General features: G+C 37.8%; 1 protein-coding gene across 1 annotated transcript in view; it reads right to left on the reverse strand.

Moving 5' to 3' along the window:
• Positions 1-1,261: 1,261 nt before the first annotated feature.
• Lst8 (MTOR associated protein, LST8) overlaps positions 1,262-18,644 on the reverse strand; it is a 42,015-nt gene continuing 24,632 nt past the window's right edge. Inside the window, exons 7-8 of the mRNA XM_090380136.1 lie at positions 13,153-13,394; positions 1,262-1,383 (exon numbers count right to left, since the gene is read on the reverse strand). Coding sequence (XP_090236262.1) covers positions 1,271-1,383; positions 13,153-13,394 — 355 coding nt within the window. The 3' untranslated portion in view covers positions 1,262-1,270. The remainder of the gene's footprint in view (positions 1,384-13,152; positions 13,395-18,644) is intronic.

Below are 18,644 nucleotides of genomic sequence, written 5' to 3' on the forward strand. Positions count from 1 at the left end.
ACCTATGTATATACTTTATTTACATCTATTTTCTGAAAACTGTTAAATCAGATTCAACATTGTATTTCCAACTTTTGAACTATAAGAGTAATTCCTACTTTCTTTGATTTTTAATTTTATTCTGTTGTATACTATCAAAACTATTACTTTTGAAGAGAGTGGCAATTTCAATTATGACATTTTTGAAATATCCTTTTCTGTTCCAAATACTGAATAAAAATGCTCAAAAAGAAAGAGGAATAATAATTCATTCAACTGAAGTAATAGTTCACACTACTAAGAAAAATTAGATGGATGTGGCCATTTGAAACATTAATAATGTATTAGTTCTTAAAATTGCACAATTTCTGAATATAAAAGGATATTTCAGCGGTGTTGATAATGAACTTTGATGCAGATGATTTCTGCAGTGAAAATTATAAGAACACAAAATATGTCAGAAATTCTTGTTATAAAGACAAACATGGTTATGTCTTCGGGACTATTGTTGGAAAAGGAACATATAAATATACTGTGAAACTAATGCAGCAAATTAATTCTACAATTAGGGTTATATTTGGCATGGTGCGATTCTGCCATCCTTGTACCGAAATACTCCAATATTCAAAATAAAATAAAATCATAAAAATAAAAACAAAACAAAGCAACACTTACCTTCAGCAGTGCAAACACACAACTCCCCATTAAAGGAAATGCACCCTTGCACCTACTTCACACCTTCACAATAAATTAAATTAAAGACGGAACTTATGGGTACCACTCCTTTAGGGGAACATCTGCCCTTGTGAACTCTCTGTGAGTGCATCCCTTTGGGCAGGGAGTAAGCATTTGCACCATGAGAGCAAGCACTGTTTTGCTTTTTTCTTATTTTAATTATTTTATTTTATTTTATTTTGAATATTAGGATATCACTTGGTATGAGGGCAGCAAATTCAACCTTGCCAAGTACAACCCTAATTATAGCATTAATTTTTTGCATTAGCTTTGTAGTCTGTTTTAATGTTCTTTTTCTATAATAGTCAGAAATTTTTATACCAATGAAAAATATTTCTGATTGGAACAGACAAGAATATCTGTGAGGATGTATAACTTCACTAAATAAAGGTGTATTCATTAATTACCAGTCACATATGTGTAACGTTTACATGACAAATAAAACTTCAGAAAGCCTAAATGCCTTGTATATACAAATCATCTAAAAATATATACATACATATAATGTATATATTACAAGAATTCTAGACATTTATGATACACCACACATACACTTCTAAGCTCCATCTCTAAATGCTAGTGCTGTTAAAGCTTTCTGATGGCCCCTGTAAACCCGTCGTACTTCTCCAGTAGTAACGCTCCACAGCCTTGCCTGGGTATCAGAGGAAGCTATAAAAAAAAAAAAGAAGCATAGAAATAACAAATAAAAATATGTGATGTTAAAAAAACTGTGGCAGTAGCTGCTAAAAATTTATGTAAAATGTGATCTCTGTTTACTTTGTAGATTACTGTATATCTCTTAGAGAATACCATATGTTGAGTGAGCTAAGTTAACATATACAAATTCTGAGAGATTCATGAGTAAGCATGCAAGTTATATAGAAATCACAAGAATCTTATGTTAAATTTTGCTTGAAACATAAAACTTGTATGGGGCAACAGTTTTAAAAAAAATACTAATATTTTTGGTCTTTCAGTTTGCATCTATGAATGCAAATTTTTAGAATTTTTTTTTTCTCAATGATTTGGAGTATATATATTCCAAATCATTGAGAAAAAAATATATAAGGAGTAGTAATCATTAATACACTGACATTAATAAATTATTTATGGGCTAATGCACTTACAGTGGCAATGGATCCGCTATGTCCATAATGTGTTGTATATAGTCTTCCCCATAATAAATTATGGGGAAGATTATAGTAAGATAATCATGTTAAGATAATCATATTAAGATATATACCTCGACAGATCTATAGAGATTGATCTATTTTCCTATACGTTTTCTATAGATCTATTGAGGTATATATCTCAATACGATTATCTTAACATGATTATCTTACTATAATCTTCCCATAATATTAGAAAAATACTATATATACAGGGTGTCCCAAAAATACACGGCATAACTTCAGGAATGAGTTCCGTTCCTCATGTGTAGACAATAAATATATTTTATATCAACATAGTTCCAGAAATGCTTGGTTCCCGAGTTATTAACCGGAATGTCTTATCTCCCGCAGGTGATTTCCTTCATCACAAGGTACTGACAGAATCTGATGGTTTTCCATTCCAACCATGTACTCAAATCAGGAGCAAGTGGATATGCACTTTATGTACGGTTTGGCGGACGGCAATGCTATGGAGGCTCGTCGTTTGTACCACGAAAGGTTCCCAGAACGAAGATGACCAGACAGGAAAACGTTTGAAGGTATCCATTACCGCCTTTGTGAACATGGGACCGCTACACCTCGTGCTGCCGACAGAGGACGACCAAGATCTACTACTCCTGAAGTAGAGGAGGAGATTTTAAATGTTGTGCATGCCACTCCTGGAATCAGCACACGCAGAATAGCAATGCAACTGGCTGTTCAACGTTCGACTATTTGGAGAGCGTTGCGAGAACACCAACTGTATCCTTACCATCTGCAACGGGTACAGGCCTTGTCACCAGCAGATTACCCTGCACGAGTAATGTTCTGCCAGTGGTATTCAGGCAGAAGGTGGACATTTTGAACAATTACTATAAGGTGATGTGAACAGTTAAGTGTCATCGACAGACCTTCAAAACTCGGAAACCAAGCATTTCCAGAACTATGTTGATGTAAAATATTTTTATGGTCTACATATGAGGAACTCATTCCTGAAGTTATGCCGTGTATTTTTGAGATACCCTGTGTACTCTCTCTCACACACACACACACACACACACACACACACACACACACACTGCTGCTGCCAGAAAACAATGACAGGAGGGGCACCATTTGTGATAGGGGGACACCATTTTTTGTCCCCCTGTCACAAAAACCCCCGAACCCAGAGGGCACCTACATCCACCAGCATCGGATAAATAATACACATGCTCCACTTCCTGGTCTTTCTATCTTCACGTTCACCGGTGGTAAGCATACTTACTTATATATATATTTCACCAGGAATTTGTTCTATATATATTTATATATCAACCATTTGGTCCCTCATATCTACTTTATGCATAGTCTTTATTATATCTTCAGTTTCCTATCTGCTGTTACAATATATCTCCTACATCATATAGATATGATACTTACCATAAACCAGGATCCCTTTCTTTAAGGGATGGGAAGTTACGCTCCCGGTTTCTTCCCACGTACAATTGTATTCTCCCCTTTTTCTATACTTTTAGCCATATACTATAAAACCCTACTTTTTCATACCTCATGAACTATTAGAGCAATTCGAGGGGGATTGAGGTACTATTGCTATTCTATATCCTATTTCCATTCTCCTTCCTTTAGCACATGCTGCCTATTCAACATAGAAAATATAAAAATGTTACTACAGTGGATGGAACTCTTGCTCTATTATTTGCTTTATGCTACTATGCTATCTGTTGGGCTAATAGTCATCTCGCCCGTAAACTATAAATCAAAATCTGCTTATTACCAGCATTAGGCCATGATATCATATCATTTCTAAGCGACTTTACTTACTAAATTTCGGCTTATTATCAACTTTCGGGCTTCATTTCATAATACTGCTAAATTTCTTAATTCACTATGATACTACTGTATTATTATCTTACTATTTTATAATACGGCTAAATTTCTTGATTCTCTATGGTATTACTTTATTACCATCATACCATCTTTCATATATATTCGAAACTAGTTTTACGGGCGGTTGACAACAGAAACAGATAGCTACGTTAATTATGGGCTGATATATTGAGAGGGTTAACCCTAGATAAAGGCTACTAGAGACGGTCGTGTTCCAAGCCGCTAAGTGGATTTTTCTTATTTATTGATTTGAAATTATTGTTTTTCTAAAACTTTTGATTTAAATTTAGTAGTATAACATTATTTTGTGATTTTCTGATTAACTTGGTGTATTTATTCTTTACTCGGCCTTGTAATTGCATAAAAGTATCGGTAAAGGTTTCCACGTGTTTCAACTCCGCTAGCGTTCGTAATTTTCCCGCCATTGTGATACGATAGTTGTATGCCGCACTAGATAGCGTTAGTTGAACTTCGTTAGCAGTTAAATTGTACGTTTAAATAAATACATATAACGACTTAGATTACAAACGTAATATAATTAATTATATTTAACATAATTAATAACATAACATAATTAATTATAATTAATTAATAAATTAATAGAATCATGACTCAGACCAGAGCAGCAAAGCAAAAGGCTCAAGCTAATGGAAGCGCTGTGGCTCAGAGCAGAACTGAGGGGGGCAGTTGTCCTCTGACTCACAGCCTTATAAAATGCACTGTTTGCTTGATGTTTGCAGAGCAATCGGGTACGGGACATGATACTGCCAAGGGGGATGTCTTTGTGTGTGCGCGATGCAAGGAGTGTATCGATATCAGGCAACAACTCGGCGTTCTTGTGGGCCTATATGAGAGCTTGAAGGACAGGGTGGATGCCCTCGAAGAAACTAAATTGAGGGGCCCATCAAGCTCTCAGCTGTCTACATCAACGCCAGAGCTTGCACTTGGGCATCGCGTGACACAGAGACAACCCCCAAGGCAGAATGCGCTGGTCCCGAAGGAACTAGTAGTTGTTGGTGACTCTATTGTCAGGGAAACGGGGAACATGCTTTGTAAAAAAGATAGGTGGAACAGGACCAGGGTATGTCTGCCAGGGGCAAAGGTTGATGACGTTGTAGAGCGAATATCATCTTTTAAGGGCACAAAAGGTGATATAGTTGTACACGTTGGCACTAATAATATTAAGAGTAGGAGACCAGCAGAATTACTTAACAAGTACAGGTCACTGTTGAACAAAAGCCGAGAATTAGGGTTGAATTTGAAAGTGTCTGCAATTCTGTCCAGACACGATAGGAGGGAGTATATGATGAGAGCCTTGTCGATCAATTCGGCCCTGGAAAGATTGTGCAAGGCTCAAGGGGTAGAATTTTTTTCAGCCTGGACTGTACTTGTTAACAGGAGAGATTGCTTCTACAGGGATGGGATACACTTAAATAGAAAGGGTGCAAGAATATTTGCTGATGCTATCGAGGCAGTGTTAGGTGGGTCGGAAAACTGCTAGCTTGGGGGGAGACAAAGACCAATAGATTGACAGTAGCCACTGGCAGAGGTGAAAGAGATTCTTGCACTGCTTCTATTAGAATGAGCAGAAGCCTGAAAAACAAGATGCATGGTATTTCAGAGACTGCTGGGAGCCACTGCGGTACAAATAAACACATGGGTTGTGTTAGGGTAGCTAAGAATAGAAACAGGTGCAGGTATACTTGCGTGTACACCAATGCTAGGAGTTTAGTAAATAAATTTGATGAATTTGAGGTATTGCTCAAAACATCAAAGGCAGATATTGTTGGGATATCAGAGACGTGGTGTCACACAGATATAAGGGATGCAGAACTGGAATTTGGGGAGTACAACGTCTACAGAAAGGATAGACAGGATAGGAAGGGGGGAGGGGTTATGCTATTAGTTAAGAAACACATAAAAACCAAGGAAGTGAAGCCAGTCGACATCGCTGGACAGTGCAGTGTTGAGTCAGTTTGGTGTGACATAAGCATTGGGAGATCAAAATTGAGAGGAGGAGTGTGCTATAGGCCTAATGACTCTGATGAGTATAATAAGGAACTGTACAGGGAAATAGAGTGGGCCAGTAAATCAGAGAGTCTTATAATGGGAGATTTTAATTTCCCAGATATTGACTGGAATTTGGGGGCTGGTTACTCACACACTAGCAGGGCTTTTGTGGATTTATTGGATGATTGTTTTCTACATCAGCATGTTCAGGAGGCAACTAGAGGGAGTAATACTCTTGATTTGATTATCAGCAGTGATTCTTCATGCATTAAGAATCTGCAGATAAATGAACCACTAGGTGGCAGTGATCACAGTGTGCTGAAGTGGGATTTACTGAAAGAGGTAACTACCATTAGGGGTAAAGGGAAGGGTTATTGCTTCCGTAAAGGCGACTACGATGGACTGAGACAGTATTTAAATTCTATACAGTGGGACCAACTGATGATGTTACCAACAGCAAATTCAAAATGGGAAGCATTCAAAGAACATATCTTGGAAGCTACTAGGCTTTACATACCAACTAAGAAATATTGTTCAAGGTTTAGGCCAAAATGGATGTCAGATGAACTAATGAGGCATATGGCAGAGAAGAAAAATGCATGGGATACTTACAAATTAACACATGACACAGAAGCCTATGATAGATACAAGTTGATATGCAACCAAGTTACAAAGGAGGTTAGGAAGGCGAAGGCAGATTAAGAGAAATCCTTGGCAAGGGATGCAAAGAAAAACAGCAAAGAGTTCTTTACTTATGTAAACTCTAGAAGGAAGGGGATGAATCAGATTGGTCCACTTGATATTGATGGGTCAACTGTTGATGATCCTGCTCAGGTAGCTAACAAACTAAATGAATATTTTGCATCGACATTCACACATGAGGAGTTATTCAGCAAGGGGAATGCCAGAGATGTATTCAACTCTAGCAGTAAGCTACAGAATCTTGAAATAACTGGGAGTAAAGTGGAGGAGAAACTGTTGAAGATAAACACAAGAAAGGCACCCGGGGTGGATGGGATCTATCCAGTTATATTAAAGGAGGCAGCAAAGGAAGTAAGCAAACCCTTAGCCATAATTATGAGAGCTTCCTTGGACTCAGGGGAGGTACCCATAGACTGGAAATGTGCAAATGTGACCCCAATTCACAAAGGAGGATCAAAGGCTGACACAAGTAACTATAGACCTGTGAGCTTAACTTCTGTTCCAGGAAAATTAATGGAGGCACTGGTGAAAGAAGCACTGCAGGATCATTTAGACAAGACTTCAGTTATAGCTCAGACACAGCATGGTTTTGTTAAGGGGAAGTCTTGCCTGACCAACTTGATTGGATACTATGATGCAGTCACAAAAGAACTGGATGCAGGGAATAACTTTTATATTATATACTTGGATCTTAGAAAGGCTTTTGATACTGTTGCACATGGAAGACTGCTACACAAATTGGAGCAGTGTGACATTGGAGGCAAATTGCTGCTATGGATAAAGGGGTGGTCGAGTGGGAGAAGACAGAGAGTGGTAATCAATGGACACTGCTCATCGTGGACTAATGTTATTAGTGGAGTCCCTCAGGGCTCAGTGTTGGGTCCATTATTGTTTTCTGTATTTATAAATGATATTGATGATGGTATATCAAGCTTAATGTCCAAGTTTGCAGATGATACAAAGGTTGGCAGGGTTGTCAAGGACACTACTGACACTACACTGCTGCAACAGGATCTGGAAAGGTTGAGCAGATGGGCTGAGAGGTGGCAAATGAAGTTTAACATTGACAAATGTAAAGTACTACACATGGGAAACAGCAACCCCAGGGCAACGTATCAACTCTGTGGTACTACACTGACAGTGGTAGAGAATGAAAGGGACTTGGGGGTGATTGTGCAGGCAGATATGAAGTTCTCTGAGCAGTGCAGATGGGCTGCAAGAGTAGCTCATGGAGTATTGTCAATGATATACAGGAATTTTTCCAGCAGGGATAAGGAGGTGATTATTCCATTGTATAAGGCAATGGTCAGGCCACACCTAGAGTACTGTATACAGGTCTGGAGGCCTCATTTCAAGAAGGATGTAGAGCTGCTGGAACGAGTACAGAGAAGGGCAACAAGATTAGTGAATGGAACAAAGGGGTGCTCTTACGAGGAAAGGCTTAAGTTTCGCAAATTACAGTGTCTGGAGACTAGGCACCAGCGAGGTGATCTGATAGAGGTGTATAAAGCCTTGAATGGTTTAAGCATGCTCAATGCTGATGGGATTCTTCCTCTAGCTCAGAAAAATCACCTGAGAGGGCATAAATTCAAATTGAGGAAAGACAGATGTAGGATAGACGTGCGGAAATTTGCCTTTAGCCAGCGGGTGGTTGGTTGGTGGAACAGACTGCCATCCCTTGTGGTGGAGGTTGATAGCCTAAATAAGTTTAAGGCTCAGCTGGACAGGTATTTTGAACGAACAGAGGGGTGAAGTGGAAGTGGGTTTTTTTTTTTTTTTTTTTTTGGCTGATGCTGCATAAGCTTGCTTTCTTGCATCAAATGCCTCTACTAATGCTAATGCTAATGCTAAAGTCCCTTTCAATATATCTACTAACCCGTAATTAACACATTTTATAATTTTTATAATTTTGCATTATTATGTTATTTTTATATTTCATTTTATATTTTTTGCTCTATCATATTTTGCTCTATCGCATTTCTATTTTTTGTCACTACCACTACTACCTTTTTTCGCCTTCTGCTTTACCGTTTTACTTTACGTTCTATCTCATTTTGTTTTATTCTCACTTTACTTTTAGGTTTTTGCTACTGTGCCGGCGTTGGGACTTGGCACGTTACTTGGGCGTTTTTGACGCACAGGTTTTCCGCAGACTGTACCTAATCTCACTTATGCTACCTCATTGCCAACCCAATAAATTTTTTTATTTTCCTATCATATCTAGAACATATACCGTATATATATATATATATATATATATATATATATCACTTATATTTCTTTATTTATGAAGAGATTCAGATTAAATACATATAATCACTAATAGTTCTTAATAATTGTATTAAAAATATCAAAACTGGTAAGCTCATTGATTTTATAACGTGAGTGGATGCATGGAGTAGGTTACTATCCCTAATCTTTAAAGCCTTATAGCATGTTTTAATTCTTATTAATTTTTTCTTGCAAATAATATTTTAAGGATCATAAAAATAAGTATTAAACTAAATATATAAGAGATTCTATAATGCTACTGTTTTCAAAAATTTCTATTAAACAAATAAATGATAATTTAAAAGTAACAATTTTTCTGTCCCCATTTCCTTTTTACAAAAAGATCATGTAATTTGATACCTTATATAAACCAGGCCACCTAACTATCACTGATGGCCTCTGTAAACTCTTTTTGCCCAATTTATCTGCAACAATATTAACAAAGAGCAGATATTTCCCACAGAAAACTTAGCATTAGCATTAGTAGAGGCATTTGATGCAAGAAAGCAAGCTTATGCAGCTTCAGCCAAAAAAATAAAATAATAACCACTTCCACTTCACCCCTCTGTTCGTTCGAAATACCTGCCCAGCTGAGCCTTAAGCTTATTTAGGCTATCAACTTCCACGACAAGGGATGGAAGTCTGTTCCACCAACCAACCACCCGCTGGCTAAAGGCAAATTTCCGCACATCTATCTTTCCTCAATTTGAATTTATGCCCTCTCAGGTGATTATTCTGAGCAAGAGGGAAAATCCCATCAGCATTGAGCATGCTCAAGCCATTCAAGGCTTTATACACCTCTATCAGATCACCTCGCTGGTGCCTAGTCTCCAGACACTGTAATTTGCAAAACTTAAGCCTTTCTTCGTAAGAGCACCCCTTTGTTTCATTCACTACTCTTGTTGCCCTTCTCTGTACTCGTTCCAGCAGCTGTACATCCTTCTTGAAATGAGGCCTCCAGGCCTGTATACAGTACTCTAGGTGTGGTCTGACCATTGCCTTATACAAGGGAATAATCCCCTCCTTATCCCTGCTAGAAAAATTCCTATATATCATTGACAATACACCATGAGCTACTCTTGCAGCCCGTCTGCACTGCTTAGAGAACTTCATATCTGCCTGCACAACCACCCCCAGGTCCTTTTCATTCTCTACCGCTGTCAGTGTAGTACCACAGAGTTGATACGTTGCTCTGGGGTTGCTGTTTCCCATATGTAGTACTTTACATTTGTCAATGTTAAACTTCATTTGCCACCTCTCAGCCCATCTGCTCAACCTTTCCAGATCCTGTTGCAGCAGTGTAGTGTCAGTAGTGTCCTTGACAACCCTGCCAACCTTCGTATCGTCTGCAAACTTGGACATTAAGCTTGATATACCATCATCAATATCATTTATAAATACAGAAAACAATAATGGACCCAATACTGAACCCTGAGGGACTCCACTAATAACATTAGTCCACAATGAGCAGTGTCCATTGATTACCACTCTCTGTCTTCTCCCCCTCAACCACCCCTTTATCCATAGCAGCAATTTGCCTCCAATGCCACACTGCTCCAATTTGTGCAGCAGTCTTCCATGTGCAACAGTATCAAAAGCCTTTCTAAGATCCAAGTATATAATATAAAAGTTATTCCCTGCATCCAGTTCTTTTGTGACTGCATCATAGTATCCAATCAAATTGGTCAGGCAAGACTTCCCCTTAACAAAACCATGCTGTGTCCGAGCTATAACTGAAGTCTTGTGTAGATGATCCTGCAGTGGTTCTTTAACCAGTGCCTCCATTAATTTTCCGGGAACAGAAGTTAAACTCACAGGTCTATAATTACTTGTGTCAGCCTTTGATCCTCCTTTGTGAATTGGGGTCACATTTGCACATCTCCAGTCCATGGGTACCTCCCCTGAGTCCAAGGAAGCTCTCAAAATTATGGCTAAGGGTTTGCTTACTTCCTTTGCTGCCTCCTTTAATATAACTGGATAGATCCCATCCACCCCAGGTGCCTTTCTTGTGTTTGTCTTCAACAATTTCTCCTCCACTTCACTCTCAGAGATTACAAGATTCTCTAGCTTACTGCCAGAGTTGAATACACCTCTGGCATTCCTCTCGCTGAATAACTCCTCATGTGTGAATGTCAATGCAAAATATTCATTTAGTTTGTTAGCTACCTGAGCAGGATAATCATCAACAGTTGACCCATCGATATCCAGTGGACCAATCTGATTCATCCCCTTCCTTCTAGAGTTTACATAAGTAAAGAACTCTTTGCTGTTTTTCTTTGCATCCTTTGCCAAAGATATCTCGTAATCTGCCTCCGCCTGCCTAACCTCCTTTGTAACTTGGTTACAGATCAACTTGTATCTATCATAGGCTTCTGTGTCACGTGTTAATTTGTATATATCCCATGCATTTTTCTTCTCTGCCATATGTCTCATTAGTTCATCTGACATCCATTTAGGCCTAAACCTTGAACAATATTTCTTAGTTGGTATGTAAAACCTAGTAGCTTCCAAGATAAGTTCTTTGAATGCTTCCCATTTTGAATTTGCTGTTGGTAACATCATCAGTTGGTCCCACTGTATAGAATTTAAATACTGTCTCAGTCCATCGTAGTCGCCTTTACGAAAGCAATAACCCTTCCCTTTACCCCTAATGGTAGTTGCCTCTTTGAGTAAATCCCACTTCAGCACACTGTGATTACTGCCACCTAGTGGTTAATTTATCTGCAGATTCTTAATGTATGAAGAATCACTACTGATAATCAAATCAAGAGTATTACTCCCTCTAGTTGCCTCCCGAATATGCTGATGTAGAAAACAATCATCCAATAAATCCACAAAAGCCTTGCTAGTGCGTGAGTGACCAGCCCCCAAATTCCAGTCAATATCTGGGAAATTAAAATCCCCCATTATAAGACTCTCTGATTTACTGGCCCACTCTATTTCCCTGTACAGTTTCTTATTATACTCATCAGAGTCATTAGGCCTATAGCACACTCCTACTCTCAATTTTGATCTCCCAATGCTTATGTCACACCAAACTGACTCGACACAGCACTGTCCAGCAATGTCGACTGGCTTCACTTCCTTGGATTTTATGTATTTCTTAACTAATAGCATAACCCCTCCTCCCTTCCTATCCTGTCTATCCTTTCTGTAGACATTGTACTCCCCAAATTCCAGTTCTGCATTCCTTATATCTGTGTGACACCACGTCTCTGAAATCCTAACAATATCTGCCTTTGATGTTTTGAGCAATACCTCAAATTCATCAAATTTATTTACTAAACTCCTAGCATTGGTGTACACGCAAGTATACATGCACCTGTTCTTTTTCTTAGCTACCCTAACACAACCCATTTGTTTACTTGTACCCCAATGATTCCCAGCAGTCTCTGAAATATCCTGCATCTTATTTTCCAGGCTGCTGCTCATTCCAATAGAAGCAGTGCAAGAATCACTTTCACCTCTGCCAGTGGCTACTGTTAATCTATTAGTCCTTGTATCCCCCCCCCCAATCTAGCAGTTTTCCGACCCACCTAACACTGCCTCGATAGCATCAGCAAACATTCTTGCACCCTTTCTATTTAAGTGTATCCCATCCCTGTAGAAACAGTCTCTCCTGTTAACAAGTACAGACCAGGCTGAAAAAAATTCTACCCCTTGAGCCTTGCACAATCTTTCCAGGGCCGAATTGATCGACAGGGCTCTCATCATATACTCCCTCCTTTCATGTCTGGGCAGAACTTGAAGTGATTTAAAAAACAAAGAAGAAATCAACTGTGTGAAGAGAAAAAAAACCACCTTTTTTGGAAGCTGTTATCAAGTGGGGATAGCAACATGCACCAAATATTTTTATCATTTTCTTGTCTGATACTCATTCATTTTTTTGTGGAATTTTTAAGACACTACAAGTTAATGGCCAAAAAAGAGTTACATAATTTTTCAATTTCTCTATGTAGCATACTAGTTCTGTATCTCGGGAAAACTCAACAAATTTACCTCTAAATTAAACAAAAGTTTTTTTTTTTTTTTTCTTTTATTAGTTAAGTGAAAATTAGCAGTTCACTATTTTGAAAAAGAGGGTCTAACTTAGTTTTAATGGGAGAGGACAGATTTTTTAATACTTTCACATGTACAGTACTTAAATCATCATTCCCATTTTATAATGTATATTGACCAAATTTAAGTTTGAAAATTGTAAGAAGTTTTTGCATATTATAGCAAGTCAATGGTTCAGCATGGTTACTTCCTCTTGTTACCTAAGAGAAAGTAACTTGAATCCAAACTTTGCTTAAGATATCTATTGAATCATTACAGATAACATCTGTGCTGGCAATAAAAAAAAACCAAGGTATATTTATGATAAAGACATATTTGAGCTTCATCACAAATGTAGAAAATAATACAGACTTACCAGTAATAATGTAATGAGAGTCTGCACTAAATGCCACATCCCACACCCAACGCTGTTCCTCTGCCTTTAGCTCAATCATTGGAGTTGCTAAGGGTGGTTTAGTGCTTGATGAAGAATATGAGTTATTTTCTAGTGTACATGCAGGGGAAGTTACAACAGGTTCCTTTTGGTCCATTGACAACTGCAAATCTGATGTTCGCCAGATCTTTGCAAGGGAATCAGCTGAAGTAGTCACTAGCAAACTATGTGAATAAAAAAGTGAAAAAGTATACAAATGGAGAATATGCATCAAACAAATGACATTTTATTTTCAACAATATGTGAATACAAGTTGACAAAATCTGGCATACCACCAGGTAAGATTTAACTCTGAGTTAGGCACACTGGGTCAATGAGATCCTGACAGCAATTCATGCTTGATCTCCTCTGTCCACACAGCTGAAACTCCTAATAGCTGTTCTTTGATTTCTTTAGTGAAAATTCCAGAAATCTATGTTAATTATCATAGAATTAGGAAAAATCCATGATTAAGTACACCTAATTATATATATTTTTATTTTGCCATCTGTCATATACAGTTATTGATTGCATGCAGCTTTACTGCCACATGCTTTCCTCCAATCGGTAGTGCCCTCTGGCTTTGTTACAGTGGTGTAATGTTTGAAATCAAACTGTTGACACAAGCTTCATGTTTCATGTGGCATTTGTAGAAGCATGCAGTTTTTAAATTTGCATTTCATTTGCTGACAGGTCTAAAGGAAGTTTTAATTTCAAAAATTAATTAAAAATGTGTTTTTTAATACAAAACATAGATTTTTCAAAGCTTTGTTCAGAAAAGATTGAAAATAAAGGTGGCATCAAAAAAATTAACAATTTTGAATTTTAATTTTTAACAAGTCTGATTATGGATTAAATCACTGCCTTGCATATAGTTTTTTTTAAAAATAATATTAAACTTATAGCTATAGTATTAACTCCTAACATTTACCAGCACACATTCTCCTGTATCTTTCAATAAAGTCAAATTTCCAAAAATATTTTATTACCAAATTAAAGATATGAGTAATTACTGTTAATAAAACAAAAGAAAACAACAATTCTTATTTAAAAATAAGGATTATTAATGTTGAATTTTAGTTTAGTTGTTATTAGTAAAATCTTTTGCTATGATGTATTACTTGATGAATTGGTTATTAGCAACATCTTTTGCTATGATGAATGGGTTGAGCACATCGAATTCTGATGGGATCCTTCCACTTGTTCAGATTACAAACCTAAGGGGGCATAAATTCAAATTAAGAAAAGACAGATGTAGAATAGATGTGCAGAAATTTGCCTTTAGCCAGCGGGTGGTTAATTTCTGGAACAAACTTCCATCTGTCGTTGTGGAAGCTGATAGGTTAAATAAATTTAAGGAGGAACTGGACAGGCATTTGGAGGGAATGGTGTGATTTTTTTTTTTTTGGCTGATGCTGCATAAGCTCATACACTTGCTTTCTTGCATCACATGCCACTACTACTTTATAAAATCCCTTGACAGACAATATTTTTAATGTAGACTATCCTTGATGGGGGTCTAAGTCTGTCTTGTCTGTAACAAATGTGTTTATAAGCTGATTGGCATATTGTGCATCTCTCCCCCCACCTTTTCCTTCACTCTCATTACTATGATGAGCCATGATTATTATAATCCCATTTTTATCCAACCTCAAGATGTCTACTTGGATAAGCACTATACTTTCTGGCCAATATTATCATATTAATATTTCTGTTATCTCCTGATTTCTGAACTTTTGATTTTACATATAAATTTTTTTTTTGACACAACACATAAATATTGAAAAAACAAAATAATGAATAATGAAAAGTGAATGTGTATTCTACATACATTTTCAAAATAAAATTTCTATTACTGCATAAAAATACTGCATTGCAATTTTTTTTCATAATATACAGGATGTTTCAAAAATACACGGCATAACTTCAGGAATGAGTTCCTCATATGTAGACAGTAAAAATATTTTATATCAACATAGTTCGGGAAATGCTTGGTTTCCGAGTTTTGAAGATCTGTCTATGACACTTAACTGTTCACATCACCTTATAGTAATTGTTCAAAATGTTCACCTTCTGCCTGAATACAGGCCTCACATCGATGTCTCATGGACTCGCGAAGATGATGCCAAATTACTGGCATGTTTCGTATTGTCTCACAACCTGCCGCAATTCGATTGCGGAGAGTTTCCACATCAGCTACCGGAGTCGAATACACCAATGACTTTAAATGGCCCCACAAGAAGAAATCTAGTGGGTTTAAATCAGTTGAGCATGGAGGCCAAGCAGTTGGTCCACCTCTACCTATCCACCGACCAGGAAACCTTTGATTCAGGTAATTGCGGGCTAGGTGGCTGAAATGTGCGGGAGTGCCATTGTGCATGAAGTGTGCTTGTTGACGAATGATCAGTGGCGTGTTGTCCAAGAAATCAGGCATGTTGTTTTCCAGAAAGTTTCTATATGCCTGCCCTGTGAGTTTGTTTGGAAGTATATGGGGCCCAAATAACTTATCACCAAAAACACCCGCCCAGATGTTGAGGTTTAACCTTTGTTGGTAATGTGATGGAAGAATTGCATGTGGGTTTTCCCATACATGCTGATTGTGAAAGTTTTGGATTCCATCTCGTGTGAACTGTGCTACATCTGTGAATATCACTAAGGCAGGAAAGTGAGGAGTTGTACCACACTGCTGCAAGAACCACTGGCAGAACATTACTTGTGCAGGGTAGTCTGCTGGTGACAAGGCCTGTACCCGTTGCAGATGGTAAGGATACAGTTGGTGTTCTCGCAACACTCTCCAAATAGTCGAACGTTGAACATCAAGTTGCATTGCTATTCTGCGTGTGCTGATTCCAGGAGTGGCATGCACAACATCCAAAATCTCCTCCTCTACTTCAGGAGTCGTAGATCTTGGTTGTCCTCTGTCGGTAGCACAAGGTGTAAAGGTCCAATGTTCACAAAGGCGGTGATGGATACCTTCAAACGTTTTCCTGTCTGGATATCTGAACGAAGATGTCCAGATGTCCTGATTGGACATCTTCGTTCTGGCAACCTATTGTGGTACAAACGACGAGCCTCCAGAGCATTGCCGTCCGCCAAACCATACATAAAGTGCATATCCGTTGCTCCCGATTTCAGTACATGGTCGGAATGGAAAACCACCAGATTTTTTCAGTACCTTGTGATGAAAGAAATCACCTACAGGAGATAAGACATTCCGATTAATAACTCGGGAACCAAGCATTTCCGGAACTATGTTGATATAAAATATTTTTATTGTCTACATATGAGGAACTCATTCCTGAAGTTATGCCGTGTATTTTTGAGACACCCTGTATATACAGCACTGTATGTATATAAACATCCCCAATTTAAAAATTATTTCTGAAAAATGCATGGTGTTCATAAATTTGGAGATGACTATACACCTCAAGCAGCATAAAAGATAAGTGAGCACGTGCACCACTGTGTATGGTAATATGAGAATATTTATTATCAGAATTTTTTTAAAGGTTATAAATAAGGTAAAGTTGAATGAGATAAAAATAAGTAATGAAATTAAGTTAAATGGGGTAGAGTATATAGTGAATGTTTTAAAGGCCACTTTGCCTTCTGGTGAGCTGGACTGCTTGATAACACTTAACAACAAATTTTGAGTCATATCTTGTTATGGGCATGAAAGTAAGTTTACTTTATAGATTTTGGGGTGCTAAACAAGGAAATAGTGCTTAAATTGCAGATTGGCTCTCGTTTTTGAAGAAAAAGTAGTTTTTTTATATTTATACAGGTATTTTTTATTTATTTGGCAGTAAGATGTAGCTACGAACATACCTGTATCAAACACCTTTTTGCCTTTTTTATCAAATCTTTTTGGCTTTTGCTTGTATTCAGCTTTGAGAGCATTCCTCTTCACCATCCAACAATAATCGGCTAACACGGTGGCACTCCATTTGCTTTTATATCTTTGTTCCATCACTAAGATGTCTTGATGGAAGAGCTCACCATGTTCATCACTGATACACGGTGGCACTCCATTTGCTTTTATATCTTTGTTCCATCACTAAGATGTCTTGATGGAAGAGCTCACCATGTTCATCACTGATGGCACCACAGTTTGGTGAGAAGAAATCCAGGAGTGAGTGCAAAAAATGCATCTTCAATGACATGTTGCACCCCCAGTTTTTCATAAGAAGTAATGAGATCTTCCACAAGTTGCCTGTAGTTGCCAGCTTTAACATTTCCTAAAAAACCAGTTGAAACATTTTGAAAGGCTTTCTACACTGATTCCTCACCATCACTAAGTACACATTCGAACTGTTCATCTTTGAGAAGTTGCCTTATTTGTGGACAGATGAAAATGCCTGCCTTAATCGTCTCTGTACTAAGTTTTGGGAATTTCTCTTGCAAGTATGTGAATGCAGGAGTGTTCACTTCCAAAGCCTTCACAAAAATTTTTGAGTCCCAGTTTGATGAGGAGTGGTGGAAGCAACACTTTATTTGGATCTACCAGAGGTTCAAATGCTACGTTCTTCATTCCAGGTGTTAATGATTTTCGTTGAGGCCAACTCCTCTTCTCATAGTACATATCTTTGGCACAACTATCCCACTCACAGAGAAGGCAACAATACTTAGTGTAACCTTTTGTAATCCTAATAAAATGGTGATTACCTTTAAATCACCACATATCTGCCACTCATACTTCTGATAGCGTACACCTAAGAGGATGTTTGCATATGTTTCTTTTTTGTGGACGGATATGCCAGAGGTATTGAAGACAGCATATTTCCTTGTGTAATAACACAGCCTTAAGGCTAGCCTTAGAAGTGTCTATAAATAGTTGACATTCTTTGGGAACGTGCCTCATGTTCATTGCTACCATTAGACCATCAACATCCTTAAAAACAGTGAATTCATCTTCTGTTTGATAGAATTTATCATAGTCTTTATTTTGAGTATGAAATTTTGTCACTTTCACGAAGATTCCACTGTTGTAGCCTCCAGCCAAAAGCTCTGCCTTATTCTTCAGCAGTTCGAGATCCCTGATGAGATCATTATGCTCACTTTCTGTGATCGTATGTGGTTCAGAAGGATAAAGGTTTGGACAAAGTGGTGGACCCCTTGACATAGATGGCTGTTGTACTTCATATATATCAAATTGATGTTCATGTCTTCATTTTTCATCAGAGTGTACAGAAAAATGGTTGGGTGGTTAAGGAACATGTAGTACTTCACTGTGAGGCACAGGACGAATTGCAGATGGTATATTTAGGTACATCACTGTCCACTTTTTCTTCATTGTCATTCCTTTTCTAATAGGAGGCACCATATAGAAGTAACAGTCTGTGATGTGATTTGTTGGCTCCCTCCATATCATGAGCACTGCAAAAGGCATAAAATGCCCCTTTTGACTTGCCCATGCTGAGTTTGATGAACAGGTA

The sequence above is a fragment of the Mastigoproctus giganteus genome, chromosome 8, assembly GCF_048544385.1.
Source record: "Mastigoproctus giganteus isolate SK-2022 chromosome 8, ASM4854438v1, whole genome shotgun sequence".
NCBI lineage: Eukaryota > Metazoa > Arthropoda > Arachnida > Uropygi > Thelyphonidae > Mastigoproctus > Mastigoproctus giganteus.